This window comes from Atractosteus spatula, chromosome 11 (assembly GCF_055471065.1).
Source record: "Atractosteus spatula isolate fAtrSpa1 chromosome 11, fAtrSpa1.hap1, whole genome shotgun sequence".
In the NCBI taxonomy this organism is placed as follows: Eukaryota; Metazoa; Chordata; class Actinopteri; order Semionotiformes; family Lepisosteidae; genus Atractosteus; species Atractosteus spatula.
Window position 1 is genome coordinate 10,953,256 of NC_142716.1, and position 20,847 is coordinate 10,974,102.

Consider the following 20,847-nt stretch of genomic DNA (forward strand, 5'->3'; position numbering starts at 1 on the left):
TTGGTAATATGCAAAATAAAGTGTTTCTTGTGGACAGCATTCATAACCATAAACTGTCTTTTTGTTATCGCTAATATTTTGCAGGTAGTCCTCTTAAATTTATGATAGATGGCAAAGGGCATTTTCATTTGGAAGGATTTTCAAATGCCATGCTGAAGTTCCTGACTAAGTCTCAATCATAATGACTGGTCAAGGACAGATCAGTACCCATTTATAAAACTAACCTGTTATAATCTTAATCTTCAAATTTTAACCAAACTTTAAAAAATTATGTGAATGCTTTTACTGGATAGCAGTGAATATTTTATTGAATATGAACAACGAACGTGTAATAAATATATTGAAAAGCATCAGTGAGCGCCAGAGCAGACGAACTAATATGATACAGTAAATATGAAGTAAGATGGAACCATCATTACCCATTGTGCAAGAAGGCCTCGGTTCATTCCGGGAACGTTTGCCCCTTAAGGTGCAGAAACTGAGCGGGTTTCTTATCCCGTGAACCAAGCATTCAAACGGGACAAGATTCTACAATAGCCAACCTCTTGTGTGATAGTTTCAAATGAAACTGTCCTTGCAGCATTCTGAGGAGCCCAAAATAACACCAGACCTTGAAATATACTAGAGAACTGTTGTCATATGACTAAACATATACAGTACTGTACATACTCTGCTATTCTTCACTCTAACATGTTGTAACTTTGAGTGCCAGGTAATCTTTCTTACTTGTCCAGTCCAGTAAATTGGTCTGGCTATTATTCTTATTCGCATTGTCATAATTAACTGTTCCTCACCAAATAAAAACAATTATTGCTGCAAATATAAATAAAACCCAATTTGCTGAAATAACGCTATAGTAAGATGTGACTCACAGGATGTTTTAACATTCTTTCTCTCTTAAGTTTTACATTATTCTATGAAAATGCAGAACGCCAAATGTTATCAAAAGTGCGTTTTTTGTTTTTGTATGTGTGCGCTGGTTTGCCTGTTCTTTCCGGCTTTTTGGTTGTTATATTGTAACATTACATTGTTTTACTGTTACTTGCCATAGACATCCTGGTCCGGCGTTACACCTATAGAGGGCAGAATTGTTTGCGTTGAGATAACGGTTCTTAGTAAAATAACTTCCTTATACTTTCTCAGTACGTAAAGTTAAGGTGATGCTTTTATTTCGCAAAGTAAAAGACAAGCTCAGATCCCTCAGTGTACATAGATTCAGACTAAAACGTTCATTATTTTCCTTTTGTATCCTTTTTTTACCCTTCCTGTTCTGTTGCTAGAAAACGTATGGATGTCACAATGTGAAGAACAATTAAATACAGTTGTGAAAGTTGCTTTGCTTTACTACGTTAGTTAGATGTTTAAAAATTATTACCAAATGAAAGAGGATGTTACCAAATGTTTTACAGCAAATTATACTTACACAAAGGCCAGCTGTATGATGCTTTTTGTTGGACAGAAAACTCCATTCATCATCACATTACTACAGTAACAATGTACGGCGAAAGAAAATGTAAACACTGTTCTTACCTGTGACATCTGCGGTCTCAGATTTATCTCTTTAAGATTAATGGACTGAGGTCTCAAGTTGTTCAGAAGCTGGCACAAAAGAACCCCGTCTCTTAAGGTCTGGGCTAAATCGAATACCTGTGCAGACTCCCATGTTACTCGATGGTTCGGTGGTAGCACCTTACAATTGATCAGCCACAACGCGCATTGCCTCCAATGTTCCATCATTATTTTGTTCAAATAATGTTAATTTTTAAAAATCTATAGCTACGTATTTAAATTACTGTTGTTCAAAGAAAAGATAACCGGGATTAAATTAATATATTTACAAACCGTATCTCCCTTGTAGACTACCTACGTGGAAGTGAAATACAGAAATAAAAGGCAATTTCACTTCCCACTTTTGCATTGCGCACGCAAACGGGTAGACATCGATGTATAGAGCTTGCACAGACTTTCAAGCTACCGAGCTGTGCAGCTGACAGCTTGCTCTGCTCCCTCCCCTTGCTCGCTTGCTGCTGCGGTCTCACTCTCTCTCTTCCGTCTGCCACTCACACGTTCCATATAATACTGTAGACAGTGCCTGCTCAAAGCTCCATCCCGAGTCTGTGTTTGCAAATACACCTCTATAGTCAGGTCGGTTATAGCCCGATGAACGGAACAGTGAGAAAGAAGCAATTGGTGACAAATGTGTCATCGTAAACGAAGCCTAAAAAATATAGGGTATTAGAGTCCCTATCAGTGGAGGTGACGGTAACAATGCAATTCAGTGTTGTTCAAACCTCTTGGCTAATCAACTTTACTAAGTAAAAAAACACTGTTATCAATAAGCTGTTTAAATTTGTAAATCACGTTGTTTGTTGCACGTTATTGTTTTAACCATCGGTTTTTTTATCCCCTAAAGGATATCAGAAACACGTTTGGGGACATCAGAGACATTAGACATATGCCAGTGGCGTCAAACCATGAATAATTTATCAAAGGGGGGATGGGAGCTCACAGATGTGTCAATGATAGGTCAGAGATGATGTTGTGGGCGATAATGGATTTTAATAGGAAGAGCAAAAAAAAAAGTCTTACAAAGTCACTGTCTAAGCCTGAGTATTCTTCCATTCAAGAAATATATCTGTGAAATCTGCTTTGCAACAATACAAAATTACGTCCATAACCAAATATAACCAGCATTAAATAGTTAGCATGGTAAATATTGTATACAGTATATACAATATACAAATAGCATTGGTTTATGGCAAAGAGAAAGTGAATAGCTTTTTGTACTTTGGTAAATATGGCATACCAGAAAAGGACATTGAAGAGTAATGCTCTATCTGTTGTAAATAATAAAATAATTATCTATGAATGTTTTGCAAAGAACGCTACAGCAAGTGAAATGGTTGATCATGGGCTCTTAAGAATACAAACTTTAAAAAAAAAGAAGTGTTTTCTGCCTTAACTGCATTTGCAGCTCCATTGTTTTACAGTGAATTTCCTCTCATGTTATAATTTCTTTGATGTATTTGAAGAATTTAGTTACATGTTTTCATTTCCTTTACAATATTGAAAACCTGCTCGTTTTTACTGGTGAAAGAGACTGTGTCCTTTTATCCTCTTGGAATACTGTACTGTATGTAGTACTGTATTCATTTCCAGAAGCGATGCTTTAATGGCTGCAAGATTTCCAATTATGTGTTTCAGGGAACATGTTTATGCCCTAAGGAATTTCACTGGCTTCTTTAAAAAGGAAATGAAGATAAAGCACACATGTAAGCCTTCTTCAGGTGTGAAGGCTCCACGGCCGAAACGTTGTGTTTTCTTTCTACTTTTTTTCAGCATGGAATAAACCTATTACTAGTTAAAGATTATATAAATATATAACCAAAGACTATAGTTTTATAGTTTAATTGCTTATATAAAATATCATATGAGATGTCTAAAATATCAACAATTCCCAGTCAACCCAGTCTGTGGATGGTGGGGAAGAGTGAGAATGAGTTCCATCACCCATGCTGGCACAGACAATTCCCAGACCTCAGTCCTACTGAAAACTGGAAGAGCTGGTGGGAGATGGAGTTCAATACCACACAGCTTGGTGTCATAACTTCAGCTGAAGGAATTCCTGCCTAATGAGCGAAATGCAGCTTGTGCTGCAGATATTTTTAAACCTTGTGGAATACCTACCAAGCACTTCCTGAAAACCCCAGAGGCCCAACATGTTACTCGTTGTGCGTTCCTGTTATGTTGCTTGTTGAGTATATATTTTACTGTGGTGAGTTTAGGGAGAAATAATCTAGAGAATCAAGATGATGCAATTCATTTACTAACATTCTTATTAGAGAGGGTGCCTAAAGCAAAACCACATTTTAACAAGTATGTAAAGTAAACCAACTAGAATAAAAGGAACAGCGTCCATTTTACAAACCTGTGAGAAATATGGTTCAACCATCATTGTTGAGCAATGTTGCATTAAAGTATTATAACATACACTCTTATGACCATTAAAGAGTAGCTGTATAAATGGGAGTCCAAGTGTAGAATATTTTGTAGTTTTGAGTAAGGCCAAGATAAAAACAACATCCTGTACCGACAACTTCTCAGGAACCTTTCATACATTTGACTGGAATCTTGGTATGTATTAACTTCGTATCATATTTTATCAATGTAATTATGCAAAGTTGTTCTATGAACAAATATGGCCAACAAGAGCCAATCAAATCAGCTATTCAAATTGTGCATACATAGACTGTTTTGCTCTATGTTTCTGTGCTGGAGTTTATATTCTCTTATTTCAGTATGTTATAAGGATTTTGGAATGTTGTGTGTAGGAAAATTGATAGATTTGATGATTTATCAAAACATACATGAGTCTCGTTTTATATTTATAATCACTCATTCTGAAAAATGCAATAAACTTTGTCATTAAATTATTTTACTTCACTTATGTTCCTTTTTCTTTTAGTTACTGCTTCTATAGTTAACACCCATAAACTGGTAATCTCTGTTAAACATTTGCTAGTAGCATGAAAAGTAAGAATTGTGCCAAGTGTCACTAGCAGAATACATATTTTAAATCATTTTAGTGATTCCCTCTTATGTGAAAAACAGTAATAAAGTACATTGTGGTAATGTGATTTATTAGAGAAAGTTTGTATGGAGAAAGTTCCTGGGTACAGTACCAGATCCAGAAAAACAAACATTCCCCTGGGATTAACCTCGGATTTATGGAAACTGTTCATTCATTGTAAAGGAGCTGTGGGGCAAGACAAAAACAGCTGCCAAGTTTCACAATTCAGAGAAATAAAGAATGCACACATTTATTATCCTAATCTTAAATCTATCAGGTCTAACTTCTTCTATACCTTTCAGTATAAAATACATACATTGTTATGCATAACAATATTTACTTCTATTCCTACATTTTGTTTCAGCTGTACCACTATGATAACAATGTTAATGCTGAAATATAAACACTTTCTGTAATGTTTCCAGAAAAAGCAAAACATACAATTGCTAGAGTTTCATAATGTTAGTAGGTCAGAAGACTTGATTGAGCAATAAACCATTCAAGAACGAGCAGAATGAAGACTCCTTGCTGTAATAGTCATGTCAGCTATATTGGAGTTTGTTAAAGCTCGGGTATTACAGTATTGGACTGTATTACTGAGCAGTAAGGAAAATAATCATTTTGCCTAATTATATTTATTTATAAATAGGGAAATGTACAATCGAAATATCTCAAATTAGTGCCCACTACAAAGCTTAAATACATTAATCAATACCTAAATATTAGTTCCTGCAGTCTAACATGTTAATGGACAGCTGTAAGTAATTAAAATAGGTAGTTGCATCAGCATGCATAGGCTGCAAAGGAACAGGTAATTCCACGGGTTTATTCCATGCTGAAAAGAAAAGAAATTGAAACACAATGTTTCGGCTGTGGAGCCTTCTTCAGGTGTGAGGTTTATTGCTCAATCAAGTATTCTGACCCACTAATATTATGAAACTCACACCTGGAGAAGACTCCACGGCCGAAACGTTGTGTTTCCTTTCTTTTCTTTTCAGCATGGAATAAACCCTGTTCCTTTGTAAGTAATTATATGTGTTCATTTCTAAATAGTACATTTAAGGTTATGGAACTCAAATGAGACCCTATACCTGTCACACATGTGAGAGTGTTACATTTTCCTAATACAGATCATCTCATTGTCATCATAAATAAAAACTGACTTTCAATTTGAATATACAAACCAATGTGCAAACTAAATAAATATGAATGGGTGAAAAAAACAACATTATAATGTTTTGAAATTGATTACAAAGCTTTCAAGGGATGTTCCTTTAAAGATCCACACATAACATCTACAATGATGATGACATTTCAGAAAATAGCAGGGATCCAAACTAAAGGCAGCTGCACGCCTAGTGTACGTAATCCTACTGCAAGTCAACAGTAGATCAAGGGGAACTTGGCTTATGTCCAGGTTCAACTGCTCATCACTCTGTTATTTTAGCAATCTTTAAGAGCAGAATGAGGAAGGGTGGTTAGTGAGATACTGTATAAGCACTTAAAGGTTTTGTTGATTAATTTATTTTTATATCAAGATTGGGAAATACTATATCAAAAGTTACAAAAATGTCTATTTGATGATACTTTATAAGAATGGTACAGTATGTCTTTTTAATGTAGAACTGGAAAGACCTAAATACATATTTTTGTTCACAGGACACATAAACGTTTGAAAATAGTCTAGACTCGGCAATGATCATAAGTTTAGATTTAACCTTGTGCTTTATTAAATTAAAAAGGGCCTAGACCTAGTCAGAATCATAGTCTGCCTTAAAGGTATGCTAAATTAGGGTTATTATTGGGAGAATGTAATCTGACCTAGATTGCATTAAAATTGACCTGTAATTTTAACTCTCCTGTGATGTCATATATTTTTAATCGTTTAGTTAACCACATAACTCCATTGAGATCAAATTGGTATTTGCAAATGGGCACGGCAGTGTCTATTCAATAGATGGGCACGTCTACAAGTTCATTGTATATGAAAAATTATTTAAAAAAACTAATAATACAAGTATCTAAAAATGATCAAATACAGAATTTGATACTAGAATATAATATGATCATAAAATAGAAAATAATAATTAAGCTATCTTTCACAAATTAAATATATAAAAGTGTTAAGCAGGTTAATATACACTGTAAGGGAGAGTGTAAAGTATTCCTGCATATTGCGTAAGATGGAAAATTCTTATTCAGTATAGAAGGGAATTCAGGCAAACTAGTGGTTCACAGTCATTTTGGTAAGCCAGCAAATTGTCATGAAGAAGATGAAGGAAACCTGATAAGGCAGGCCAGCACAGGAAGGAAGTGGAGAGCTCAGTGTGTTCGAGGTCAGTGTCTATCTCCACTTCCCCCTGCTGCTATTTTAAAGTCCTGGCACAAGATGGCATGATCCCACTGGGATGACAGATGATCAAAGCTTTAAACCTGAGCTCTTTTCCAAATGTTTATGCAAGTGACATTGCAAGCATTTTGTGGAGCTAATAGCCTTTAGTACAGTGTATTTCACAAGTAATTTATGGTGATTCCTATACAGCTAATACCACTATATCCTGTAATTACAGTTGATATCTGTGCAACTGTTATCTGTCTTATGCTAGAGAGCCAAAGCATAGCTTTAACCTCTCTAAAAGTGGCAGAACAAACTGTTCTTTTGTCACATGTTAGTTCACTTTGTGAATGTTTTTTAAAGCATTCTCTGAAATTTGAAAAACATATTTTAAGTTATTTACTTACCACCCTTACACATCAGAAATCAGAACATGCAGATAACAGACACAACATGAAATAAAGCATTTATTTTTTTTCAAGATCACACCATTAATGCATTATACTTTGAAGAAGTTAGTGTTTAGCTTGTGAATTTAATAAGATTACCTTCCCCAATTTCCAGGAGCAAAAACACATCAAACTAATTTAGTATTCTGATTAGATATAACTGATTTTGGGGTCAGAAAAATTAAATTTTATTGATGTAGTTTACAATTGCATGGAGACGAAGATTTTTTTCACACCTGTCTCAATAATTCTTCCTCTAGATCATTTGGATTTATTTGCTATAAAGCATAATCTACACCCAACCAAGGAACAATTGCAAGTGATCTATAAAGAGTATACTGTAACGTGAGCAATAAACACACAGAAGAGTGAGGATGGAAGTGCTCTTTTATTAAATAAAATGGCATAGTTTCGCCATCCTTAAAAGGACTTTTATTAAATAAAAAGTGGGAACCTGAGGTCACTGACCTGGATGGGGAAACATGGAACAACCACGTATGTACACTTACATACCATGTACTCCAACTCATTAACTTCCACCCAAGTCCCAGGAATTAACAATGTATCTGATAGTTCCCAACTATCCCAGACAAGATCCCATCTATCCCAGCATGCTATCCCAGGGCTGACATCGCCACCACCGTTTGTCTGCTTGGTGCCCCATCACTGCCTGATGAGGGCGCTACACTGTGTATCTCCTACATTAAATATTTTCTAGATCAATTTTGTTCCATTTTTCTAAGAATCAGGCCAGTTATTAGAGCTTAAACCAGTATATTTTTGATATGACAAATTAAAACAAAGGTGTATATTTATATATGCATATACACAGTGAATAGATACAAACTAAAGGAGACCATTCAGCCAATCTTAATTCACTTGGTTTTTCAGTAACCTTCATCCAGTCATTTCTTGAAAGAAACCAAGGTATATCAATGGCATGGCTGGGCAGCTTATTCCATACTCATCTCTACTGCATATAGAAGGCCCTCTTGTTCTAAGATTTAGACGCACTTGTCTGTAGCTTCCACAAATGCCCTCAAATTCATGATTAAGAGTTGATTCGCAATATACCCATTGGGTTGAATCTATCAAAGCCTTTGAGGACTTTGAGTACTAGAATTATTTATTTTATTATTAGTTTTAGCCTTATAAGCTATATTCCTATTTCTTTTTTGGACTTGAAAATGTCCTTCTTGACTTCAGTTTGCTGTTCATTATACTTCTTTTTATGAACTGGATCTTGTTTTTTTAATGCTTTATAAAGTACTTTCTTTCTCCTTATTCTCTATTATTTAACTAAATTACTACTTATTTTCTGACTTTGATTAACCTACTTGTGAGGTCCACCTATTCTGTACTTCAAGCTGAATATCTACAAGGAGCTTCAGTCCAATTTCTACTAATTTCATATCTATGATGTCCCAGTCTACTTCTTTTAAGCTGTGTCCCATTTTCTCATAGCCAGCTTTCCTGAAGTTGTAAACCATTGTTTGGATTCTTAATAGTTTTCAGAGTACAGTAAAGTTCAAGTCAGACTAAATTGTGATCACAGTTCCCTTATGGTTCTCTCACCTGTTTTACTCACTGTATTTTGTTTGAAAAGAAAATAGATGTTTTGACAAAGTAGGTAAGAAAGCAGTCGTTTCCCTTATCTACCAATTCATTTTCGGCTGCTGACATTCTTACTGTATGTTCCTCAGCCTGAATGCAGATTTTAAAGAATAAGTTGTCTGTTTCTTGTGATTTTTGTCTAATACATACTGCATGAAAGTGTAAGTGACAAAGTATTTGGTCCTTTAATATTTTGGTTTTCCCCCTTGATTTTTTATTGTATTCCCTATGTACATTATCTCCCTTGCTGGGGTTCTTTAGATTTTACCCCTTCCTTTCAGATTTAAAAGGAATTCAGTCTTTACCTGGCTGTGTCAGAAGCTGTATCTCTAGATAATGTCTGGCTCCAATGAACAGCATACTGTTGTTGATGCATGTCTCGATTTCAGTGATTCTGACAAAAGAATCTCTGAAATCTGACACTTTTTTTTAGGTTTTTGGTGTCACTGACACTGATTGCAGATGTTGTGACTGGTACGTGCACTTCAGTGTTTGTGATCAGCGTTTTCTAGGAGTTCCTACCTTGAGCCTCCAAACCTGGATTGTCTGCCTTGATCTGATGTTAGGATTGTCTAGATAGACTGCTATATTTTTCTTCATTTGACAGTCTGGGATCATTGCCTCTCTCTCTTGTATTTCTGCTAGCACTCTGATGATGATTTGAGGTGCATAGCTCCCTGAATGTGATGTTTCCTAGCTCCCTCATCTCACGAAGCTCTTTCAACTCCTGTAGCTCAAACTCCAGTGCAATCACTCTTTCAAGAATGAGCTGGATTTTACAATGGTTTTTGTAGATGCAGATAAACTGCTGGAAGTTTTCCAGGTTCCTCCAGTGTTGTACAGGTCACAAATTGTGGGCTTGAGGGTCATTTTATCAGCACTTCCCTGTTGACTGTTGATTGAATTGTGTGTTGTCTGAATGTCTATGTAAATCTCTATCTCTTTCCACAACTAGTATATCTTGATGACAAAAAGCAGCACAGCTATATTTATAAAGATGGCTTAAGGGGCAGGTAAGTCCAGAAAACCTATTTACACACACTGTGCCACTGGTGCACTTTATACCTAATTTGTTTGCAAATGCTGGCAGTAATATGATGATCACTATGGTTATACATAGACAAATGACTAACAATGACTTAACTGAAAAGAATAAAAATAGAAAAGGAAACAAAGGAAGCCTGACTAGAGCAGAAAACCTTACCAGTGGCAAGAACTAGCTAATTCTTCTATTATATATTCAGACTTCTGAATTTCTGTATTTGAGCTATTATAGAATTTCAAATTCATATTAAGATGGCCTCTTTTAATGTTCCTTAGAAAACAGCTTATTCTGATTACTTTTATTTGTGCAGTGTTGTGCTAAAGCTGTCTGCTTTTCTATGACACTTCATTATTATAGTTCTCTACCCAATGAGCCATACATCCTTCCTTTTCCATGTGGTGAGAATATAAATTGAAAAGGTCATTGGGTGGTATGTTTATCAGTCTCATTTATTTGGATGCTGGAAATACTGACTCTTCTGCTGAAGGTGGTGTAAGATGACCTGTCGTTTTTGGTTTGGAGATTAATTGGGAGAAAACAACTTCCGGTCATCTATCAAGCACTGCACATCTTTTCTTTTTCAAAACAGAAATCTATAATTATTCCAATAACCTTTTACATTTATAATAAATTAGGGATTTTATACATGGAATGACATTTTTGTTCTTTAATTTAAGACTGTATATAACATTTCCCCTTACATCAAAATAGCAAACAATATTGTGATAGCATGTTCTTTTTTATTTTTATCAAATGAAAATACATTTCTTCATCCAGCAAGCACCTTATCTGAGATTAAACATTTGTTCATTAGTATAAAGCTACCATAAAGTGCAGGCTGAATAAAGTTACCATGCGTTTTATTTTTCTTCAGTTCAGGCTCTGTTTTAAAAATCAATAGACCACAAGAGAGTATCCTAATGAGAAAAATAGCCAGGTTTCTTGATGATAGAGTTTCGTGGAAATGGAACAAATCTCTTGGGATTTACTATTTCTGTTGTGCTCTACGTCTCTGCCAGTGGTGTGCGAAGAAAGAAAAAAAGGACCAAACTATCAGCAAAGGATATGGAGTGTAATTTTTAAATAAGAAAGGTTACCAACAGGAGAAGACTATTCAAAAGAAACAGAAAATGACTAAATATGTGAAAGCCATTAAAATCTTGTCTTTGTAATGAATAAGATATGCTCATTTCAGAACCCTATAAAGAAGAGTATTCAAACGTGCTAGGATGTGGCCTTTAAACTCAAATTTATAGTCAGTTGTTTAGTCATATATGACAAATAAGACCAGAAGGTAATTTTTATCTATTAGAATTTTATCAACAGGATATACAATAAACACAAGGCAACATTTACAACACACATAGCAACTTTAATTGAATTAAAATTGAGATTTTATCCTTTAAGCACTTCAAATTAAAATCTTGATTAGCTTTTTTTATTAATTAAACTAAAATGTATTAACCATAAAACAATAGCATTGTTTTGTTTTTAATGCTTCTCAGTATATATAGATTGCATATTCTGTATTTACTCAATAACTGCAATACTGCTTATTTTAACCACTGCTTTAAACCTTTGCAGCATTGATTCCCGATTATGAAATGTACAGTAAGGACTGGATGATAAAACTTGTGGAGAGCTAAGCGCCAAAAATGTTTGTTGAAAGCAGGTTAGACAGACAAGAGAAATCTGAATACTTTTGGATGATGTAAACACAGTTTTCGTAAAACCTGTCTAACAACAACTGGATATAACAATAACGTAAATACCCACCCCACCAGAGAGGCTGAAAAATTGTTTTAACTATGTGTAAATTAATTTAGTGGCTGGTCATCAGGGTTCACATCTGATCTCTAGATATACAGTAGCACCTAAAAGAAGAAAAAAGGAGAAAAGAGGAAACTAAGCTACAATATTACTAGGAGTACTAGGAGGAACCTATCTGCATGTAATGCGCTTATGGCTCATGCAACTCGCGACATAAATTGATACATTATTTATTCCTCATTTCTTATACTTGTGCAGCCCTTTGGCATTGCAAACATAGTCTTTGTTTTAACAATTTGCACCCTATGATTATCAACAGTTTGTGTGGCATTGTTAAAGTAACTTGCATTATAAGCAGCATATGTGTAAGTGCTGAATATACAGCAGCATGATTTTCTATATGTACTGCCAACGTTAGAAGAGTACTGTGGATTCATAACTGATCAGTTGTGGGTTAAAGTCTCCCACCAGACACCGATGTTGTACCTTGAAAGAAGTATATTACCCCCAATTGCACCACTACATTCCCCGTCCAGGGGGAGTCATGCGCGATCTGATCTCTTCATGCGTAAAAAAAAGTATAAATACTGGTCCCTTGATCCACTGAGTTGACTGTTACGGAATTACCTAAGTATTTTTCCTGCTACTCTACGCAAGGAGAAGTGAGCGTAAATTTGTTGTTGTTACTTATGAATGATATAGATGTCTAGAAAAATCCTGCTAGCTCAAAACACTGTAAATTAACTGTATTGTCCTTCTCTCTTTCGGATATTGGAAATTTAAAGAAATTACCCAGTATTAACAACTTATAGACATTGCCACAGACCAAATATCCATACTGGACGACAATTTCACATGACTTGCCCACTGTTTTGTAACATGACGAATTATCAGGGAAGAGAACTTGCAGAAACAAGAAGTCGCCTGGTGATTTGTTGAAGAATGGTAGATCTCTCCATTAATTGGCTGGTTAGCGCACGCCCGCTGACGTACAAAGGTTGTTTCATATCCGAAACATTATGTGCTGCTCAATGTAAGAAATAAACGCACATGGGAATGGAAGGTAAAATAAGATGTATTGCATATTAGTGTCTACGTTTAATATTATTAACACTGCGAAAATTTAAAAATAATGTTATATCTTGACGCACTTTATACTGCTGCTCTATCGTATCTAATAACTAGTACCTAGGGATTAGGTACGATAGCTCACTTGCAGAACAGCTACGTTTGCAAGCTTCAAAATGTTTTTGTTTTTTATTTCTAAGTTTCCTTCTCTTTTCCAGAAATTCCGATTGTTTTATAAAACTGTTTTACTGTGAATAAAAATAAAGAACAGACTGTTACTTGCAGACGAGCTCGAGAACAGAGCATATTTTAATGGAAGGCATGGTGTTTGGTATTGTAATCTGTAGATGGCTCTGATTTTGGAAGACCGGATTCTCGGAGCAATTATTGGAGCGGCAGTTGCAGATGCAGCAGGTAACATAGTAACTTATTTTCTCTGCTGTTCTTAAAGATGTACATGATTGTCACACTGGCACAAACGCTGCACCGTAGTGTTTTTCTCAGCTTCAGCGATTCGCAGTACTTATCAGCTTTGAGCATCTGGTGGATGTAAAGTTGTTTTGCTTTTTATGAAATGGGTTGGGGGGGTTAACGCCAAATGTAGTTCAAAGTAGATTTGCCTTTTTCCAAGAAGAGCAGCTTTCTGTGTGACTAATGTTAGCTCTTTATTAAAGCAGAAAGGGCTATTTGCACATTAAAGTGCTTTTAATATGCAGTGTTAAATGTAGAAAACCTCTCAAAAAAATGAGGGTGTAACATGCAATAATAAAAGTGCTTACCAAGAAAGAAAAAAGAAGGACTTATCTCGTATATTGTGCTTACAGCCCAACCCCTCCACTGGATTTATGACCTGAAAAGGCTTGATACCATCTTATCAAATGAACCTTGCCCAGAATTCAGACCACAGTCGGCCAATCCCTTTTACAGAAGAGAAACTGGTCAGCAGAGTTGCTATGGAGACCAGGCATTTGTGTTGCTGGAGTCTTTAACAGAATGTGGAGGTAACCATGCATACATACACTGTAGGATATGTAACTGTGTGTAACTGGAATGTCTTCTGCATCTCCAGATTACGGCAACATGTTAATTGAATAACATTCTGTAAAATAAACTGAATTACATATACTGCAGTATTTCAAATTAGTGGTAAGTTATGGTGCACAAGATATAAAAATCAAATCAGTTGAACAGAATTACAAGGGGAGCATTTTATAGCTTTTTATATATTAACAGATGAGTCACTTTTATCCCAATGCACTTGATTATTTTTTTAATGCAGTAGTTTGTGATCTGTATTCTTTTAACAGGGCTTAATGTGGATGACCTTAAACAACGCACATACAAGTTCTTTGGACCAGGCTCAGAGTATGATACTCCTGTTAATGATCCTTACCGTCCCAAAGGAGGTTGGCAATTTCAGTAGCCTTTAATTCATGGGTTAAATATTATTTATCATGATTAACATACAACATTTCTATTAAGAACATACAGTGCTCATTGACATGTGAATCTTAACCAGTATAAGTGCAGAGGGTGAGTTGTCTAGTCCAGACATTAATATTTTCAGCCTGTGCTATGTTGTTAGCTTACAGTGACTGCAGTTCCCCAAGCAGTGTTACAGAATTGGCTGAGCACCAATGGGATCTTCTGTGCAAGGTAGTATCGTTACCTTGCTGTGAAGCAGTGACGGATGTGATATGTAGGGTGTGTCTGCAAGCTTGGGGTTTGGTCAATGAAAGATAGACTCAACTCAGTGCAGTGCTCCTGCGGGCACTGTGAGATAAACAGGGTGAATGGTAGATGGCACTAACAGTGCCTAGTTTAGGAGAAACTTAAACAGGTCTAACCCACATGAGTACAAGTGTCATAATGGGAAAGATGAGTTGATTTACCTTTACTGATTTCCATCCATCCATTTTCTAACCACATTTTCCAATTCAGGGGCATGTTTGTGGCAGGCTTGTCCCAGCAAGCAACGTGGGCAAGACAGGATACACCCTGGACAGGACACCAGTCCTTCACAGGATACACAGACACAAACACACACACTCACACTAGGACCAATTTTCACAAAAGCCAGTTAACCTACCAGTATTTGGACTGTGGGAGGAAACCAGAGCACCCACACAAACACAGGAAGATCATACAAACTCCAGACAGATAGCTCCCAAGGGATGGAAATGAACCCAGAGCCCACACCATTGCTGATTACATAAAAAGAAAATGAGTGGTAATTCTAAATTCTCAGCAAACTGCAGTGAATTCAAAGTTGCTTACAAATATTCTGGTAAAAATACGTTAACTGAAGTGGGAACTGCTGAGCTGAATTGTTCAGTGTTGCAGAACGTAATGTGTAATGGTAGTTCAGGTGGGTAGCTGCTTCAGCATGCGTAGGCTGTGGAGCCTTCTTCGGGCTGGGTAATGGGTTATGGGTAATAGACAAATGGACGACATTTAAATGACAAGTAGAAAACTCGGTGAATGTTTGTTTTTATGCAGCTTATCATTTAGCACTATTGAGTCTTTCATTTAGTTAACCTTCAGCACTGTTCACATTGACTTTGCCTTGTAATGTTTGCAGTACCTGTGACAGGCATTATGGTTTTCCAGGTCCTAGACCCCAGCTTCCTATTGAAGGACCTTGGAGACATGCTAGCCTCAAGAGTTTCTTAAAGAACTTTGAAGCAGGAAAAACAGATACAGGTAAAGAAAATGGAGATAAAATCTAAAGATAGATTAATTAGTTTTGGTTAGACATTTTTTATTGCTATGAAATACAATCAGCCGTGTTGTCTGATGTTCTGGAAAGTTCATTTTAAATTGTCTCATGGTATCACATGCAATTTATGAATCTAAACAAATCATTCTGCAGTGCATTCATGTTTGATTTATAGTTTCTAAGGGATCAGTACTGATAGAAGCATCCCCGTTTGGCAATAGTGTAGCTCTGTCTGTGGTTAGATTACAATAAGTAAAGATATTTAGGGTTAGAATTGGGATTAGGGTGATGTTTCATGTTAGAAGTTAGATAAGATGGAGTTAGGGATCGCTGTGGTTTCAATTATGGTTGATAAAGTATTGGGGTAAGAGCATATGATAGCTAATATGTACTGTACAGTTGCTATAACTAAGCAAAAATTTGAATGACTTTAACAGTTAACATTCAATTGTGGTTCGAGGTAAAGGGTAATGATGTGAGGGTTAATGCTGGCCTGAGCCTAGACCTGGGGGAACAAGATTTATTTTGGGCTTAGAGTAAGGGTTGATATAGCGTTAGATTTAAAAGTTACAATTTAGCGTTAAGCCTGGGATAGGGACTCTTTTTCTTGGTACAGGCATGGGATAGAGTTAATCTAAAAATGAATTTAGGGTTCTAGATTATTTTTGTTTTTATCTTAACATTTTAGATGCCAACAGAAAATGGAGATATACTGTATATCAGAATATCCTAATGACCAGATAAGATTGAAAGCTTTTCAGTATTTGTTTCCCAAAACCTGCATCAATATAAAATTAAATGAAATCAAATCAAATTATCATTAAAATCTAAATTACGTCATGTTTCTGACTATAATTATCTTCGCACAATGCATAATAGTCTAAAAGTTTTGGTACTGCGATAGCTACACATTACATTATGACATAGGTCCACTAGTTATCAATCAAAGTAAAATGTTTTTTCAAAAGTGATTATATCAATGTCTTTCATACAGCTATACTTTTATAAGTGATTCTATGAAGATGCATAGTTGCACAACATTTACCATACGTTGGTGGCAACTATCACACAAATGGTGTGAAATAAATGACACTTACGACTCAACCCAGTCACCAGACACATCTGATAAAAACACACCACAGCATCACTTTCTTAATGACTTTCTCTTTATCTTTGCAAAGAGTATGAATCGAACCTAGCTGCAAAGCCTATTGCACAATCAACATTTCTTTTAAAAGACTGCGATTTAAGAGCAACCTTTCGGCATCAAAGATTTTAAAGCAGAATTTTGCAAATATGAAGTGAATATGAAGAAAATGCTGAAAAGGAGAGTGGGACTGACTGCACCTTGGTTGTAGGGATATGGGACAAGGATTGGATGGGATTTAGACTAGGTTTTTCAGCTGGCAATTAGGTAAGGTTTAAAGTTGATGGGGTTAGGAGTTTCTAGTTTCATTAGGGATGGTATTAATTGTAGCTTAACACCATGATATTCACTCCTGCTCCTGAGGGGCTGCAGTTCACCAGGTTTTATCGGTAACCTATCCTCAGCGAGTAAAGACTTGGAAACAGTGGTAGACCAATTAAATGAAATTGAATGTAAAAAATGAACCATGTGGGTTTAAAGTTTGATAAATGGAAGAACATCCAGACAACACAAAAACTCCCAATTTGGCACCTGGTAAATGCACTTTGATTCTTTGGGGATCTGCCAAATTTTCTGCCAAATATTTGCAGATGCAATATTACTTTCATTTTATGAAAAAGAACAGTTTCCTGTCCCGTGAGATTAGTATCTCAAATAAGTTATTAAAAGCTTTTTTTTACACAGTTTTAGGGCAGGAGTTGCAGATTACACAAAGACGAGCAATAAAAAAAATAATTTTCTGTTTCCCTTCAAGGTTGCGATGTGGACAATCAAATAGATGGGATCGCTAAACTGGCCCCAATTGTTGCTTTATATGCTGGAAAACCAGAGTTGCTGGAGAAGGTTAAGGAGGCAATTTGTGTCACCCAGAACAGTGACACTTGTGTGGCAGTGACACTAGCAGCAGCCAGGCTAGTATTTTTACAAATGTTTCTAGTATTTTTTAACAGTCTGAAATGTGGTCTGTCTTTTCTACCCCTTCTATATTTGCCCCTTTGTAGTCTACAAAATGGCAATACATGTAATTATTATTTTAAAAAAGTAACCTTGTGATTTTTATAGCACTTTTATAGTGTAAGTGTAAACAAAAAGTTTTCATAAAAGTGTTTTTAATGGTGTAGTCTTCTTAAAATATACAGTAGTAATGTACAAGTTGACTTGTCAACCTAACAAGTCATACATGACTGATTTGAGTCAGAACATTTAGCTTTGTAGAGATAATTTCCATGGTCACTAGTCACAGGCAGCACATCAGCACAATCTAATGCAAATCGTTTTTCATGCAGGTAAATTCTGAAGAAAGCATAGTTTCTTTTGAGCATGCTGTTCAAAGTTCATTTGATAAAGCGCATTTGAACCATGTAATTATAATCATATTGTGGTAAGATTAATTACAGTAGCCAATTCTATGCAGATTCCTGGAGTATTACATCCTGCATGGCCCAGATCAGAAAGCCCTGGATGTTGTACTAGACCAGCTGAAGAACCAGAACAGTATGAACCCACAGAATCTGGATGGACCCGTTTACGGTTGGTGGAGTAGAGAATTTTTTTTTTGCTCTAAATTAGTTTCGCAAGTGCTAGTACCTTTTTTACTTAAAGGTTTTTTCCAGCCTTTCATCTGACTGTTCTGAAAGTTTTCAGGCGTATTTAATATTTTTTCTACTGCAAAGGGACAATCGTTGCTACAGCTATGCTGAATTACACATCACCATGTGATTATAAAAGGCAGTTAAGAATAATTTTGATTTTTAAAGGATTTTAAATCTTGTTGATTGTGAAGTACAGTACTGAAGCCTATTCCCAATACACACAGAACTGGGTTTATAAAATAAAAAATAGATTACCGTGAGGAAGCAGTGTTAAGGTGAAAAGGAGGAGAGATACAATACATTGCAGAAATTATTAGACATCCTTTTTCAGGCATATACCTGTCAATACACAACCCATATTACTTTGGTAATTTCAGGAAGAATTTTAATGCCCTTTACATGAGTAGATTTTTTTAGTCAGAAGTACACAGCATTATATTGATCAGCTATACAATGAATTGGGGTGAAAATTATTTTTTTTAATGTGAAAGTGAGAAAAATATTTAAATTTTATTTTGAAGTTATTTGTGAGCATTGGTGGGATAGTGGTCATCTTAGAAGTCTTCCAAACGGGTAGCCCAGGCTTGATTCTTGGAAAATGCACTGTGAAAAGTTTTCTTCCTAAACCGTGAAACACTTAAAACTTAGAAAGCAGTTAATTACATTGGAAGTGCTAGTTCTTTTATATATTATAATTTATATTATAATGCATCTTAACTGAAGTTGTTAATTTTGTAATGTTTGATACTTGTTTTAGGGTACATTCAGAAAGTAAAGGAGAACTTATCTAAAATTCCTAAAGAATTGATGCCTGCAGTGTTCACAAACACATGAGGTAAGCTTAATTGCCTGTTAAAAATTCCCAACGGCCAAATTCTGACCGTTTCCATGACACAATATGAAAGGTTTCAGCTGATTATTTAATTCTCTTCTAGGAGTGCACCTTTTGTCTTTGATCCTTCAAATAAACTTTATTTCCCTCTAGACTAACTGCCTGCTTTCAAGCAGAAACACATGTTCGAAAAAGGCAAATCGTTTTGGGCCTGGGAAAGACAGTGACAGGCTTCATAAAACATTTTTCAAAAAGCACATTACAGTCTGCTGTTGTTGAAATACAATAAAAAAGCATATTACAATAGTTCTGAATCCATTTCGGTGTGCATGTGCATCATTGTAGGTAAACAATATTCTTTATGTAGCACTTAAACTTTCTGCATGACCTCCTATCATGTGACTCATTCTAGGATTGCCTGGTGCATTCCAAGCGGCTCTGCATGGCGTCCTGACTGAAACAGTGTTTGAACAGGCTATTCGTAACACCATGAGCTGTGGGGGTTGCACCAGTAGCAGGAGCTCTTTTATTGGGGCCTGCTTGGGAGCTCAGGTACGGAAATTAGAACCCGTTTATTTTCAGCCTCTATTTCCCATGCAGTCAAATTGTTTAATGTCAAATGACCCCATGAGAGAGAAGTGTCAGACTTGGTTAAAAACTACAGAAAGCGAATACAATGTTGGGCATGGTTTTTTTTTAAAGATTTTTTGTTCTCTTTTAGGTTGGGTTATCAGGAATTCCGGATTCATGGAAGATCAGAACATTCAGATACCCGATCTTGCTTGAACTGGCAAAGAAAGTCGCACAACTCCATGAAGCTTAATTTCCTTTTTTGTGCATTCACCACTCATTGGTGTTCCTTTTTATGAATGTTTAATGCAACTTGCAGGCTTTGAGGGAACAGTTAATGAAAGTTCCTACTGAAAGTATATCAGGTGGGAACTTGATGCATGTGTTCTGGTCCGGTAAAGTTGCACTGTGTTCCAAGTATTCTGTTTTTTCCTACGTTTCACCTCAAGTTTTTTTTTCACCTCATTTTGTTTTCATGCTAACAACGGTATGGAAACATTTTGTTCTACACCAACACAAAAAAGTCCCCTAAGTGAATATTGCTGTTCTTGTTTTTAGTGCCAAAAGTGCTACTCAGTAAAAAAAAATACCTGGAAATTTGGAAGTTAAGCATTTACCTCTGCAAAACTATAAATTTACTCTTGAAGCAGGAGCCATGAAGATGCTGTATGAATCCTAAGTAACTTCTGCCTAAGCATAGGAAACTTTGACATGCCTTAAAATTGATACGCATTTAGTAAGTAAAGAATATAATTATATAGAAATGCTGTTATTCTATATTTTATTCTATGGCCTACTGAGTTCATAATGAACAGTACCATATGCACTGTAAATTATGTAGCCACAGGCTCAATTAAACACCAGTGCTTCCTATTCTTTCTGAATCATGAACAGGCATAAATTAAATGAATGGTATTTTAAAACTAAGTGCTGCTGGATGTAAACAATAATAAACTGAAAACTACAAAAAGAAGAATAAATCCAGAAAAACAAAGTCAGTGTGGAGCTTGGCTGAATAAGATGTTTTGCACCACAGGAGTATACTTCTGGAACTGAGACAACTTGTGTAGGTACAGCATTGCAGACTGTTTAAAACAGGATGTCTGGGATGAAACTCCACTCAGTATTGCATTTCT

General features: G+C 35.8%; 2 protein-coding genes across 6 annotated transcripts in view; one reads left to right on the forward strand and one right to left on the reverse strand.

Moving 5' to 3' along the window:
* vav3a (vav guanine nucleotide exchange factor 3a) overlaps positions 1–2,117 on the reverse strand; it is an 80,711-nt gene extending 78,594 nt beyond the window's left edge. For all 4 annotated transcript variants that reach the window (XM_088926701.1, XM_088926703.1, XM_088926704.1 and 1 more), the window contains exon 1: positions 1,531–2,117. In XM_088926701.1, coding sequence (XP_088782827.1) covers positions 1,531–1,737 — 207 coding nt within the window. In that variant the 5' untranslated portion in view covers positions 1,738–2,117. The remainder of the gene's footprint in view (positions 1–1,530) is intronic.
* Positions 2,118–12,776: 10,659 nt separating this feature from the next.
* selenoj (selenoprotein J) lies at positions 12,777–20,709 on the forward strand. 2 transcript variants are annotated; one of them, XM_088926705.1, is made up of 10 exons: positions 12,777–12,846; positions 13,199–13,265; positions 13,676–13,852; positions 14,159–14,257; positions 15,462–15,554; positions 17,472–17,628; positions 18,132–18,247; positions 19,067–19,144; positions 19,554–19,693; positions 19,863–20,709. In XM_088926705.1, the coding sequence occupies exons 2-10, from the start codon at positions 13,199–13,201 to the stop codon at positions 19,962–19,964; spliced, it is 1,029 nt and encodes a 342-aa protein (XP_088782831.1). In that variant the 5' UTR covers positions 12,777–12,846; the 3' UTR covers positions 19,965–20,709. The 2 variants fall into 2 exon arrangements, with proteins under 2 accessions (XP_088782831.1, XP_088782832.1); XM_088926706.1 differs by lacking the exon at positions 14,159–14,257 and having other exon boundaries at positions 12,786–12,846.
* The last annotated feature ends 138 nt before the right edge of the window (positions 20,710–20,847 follow it).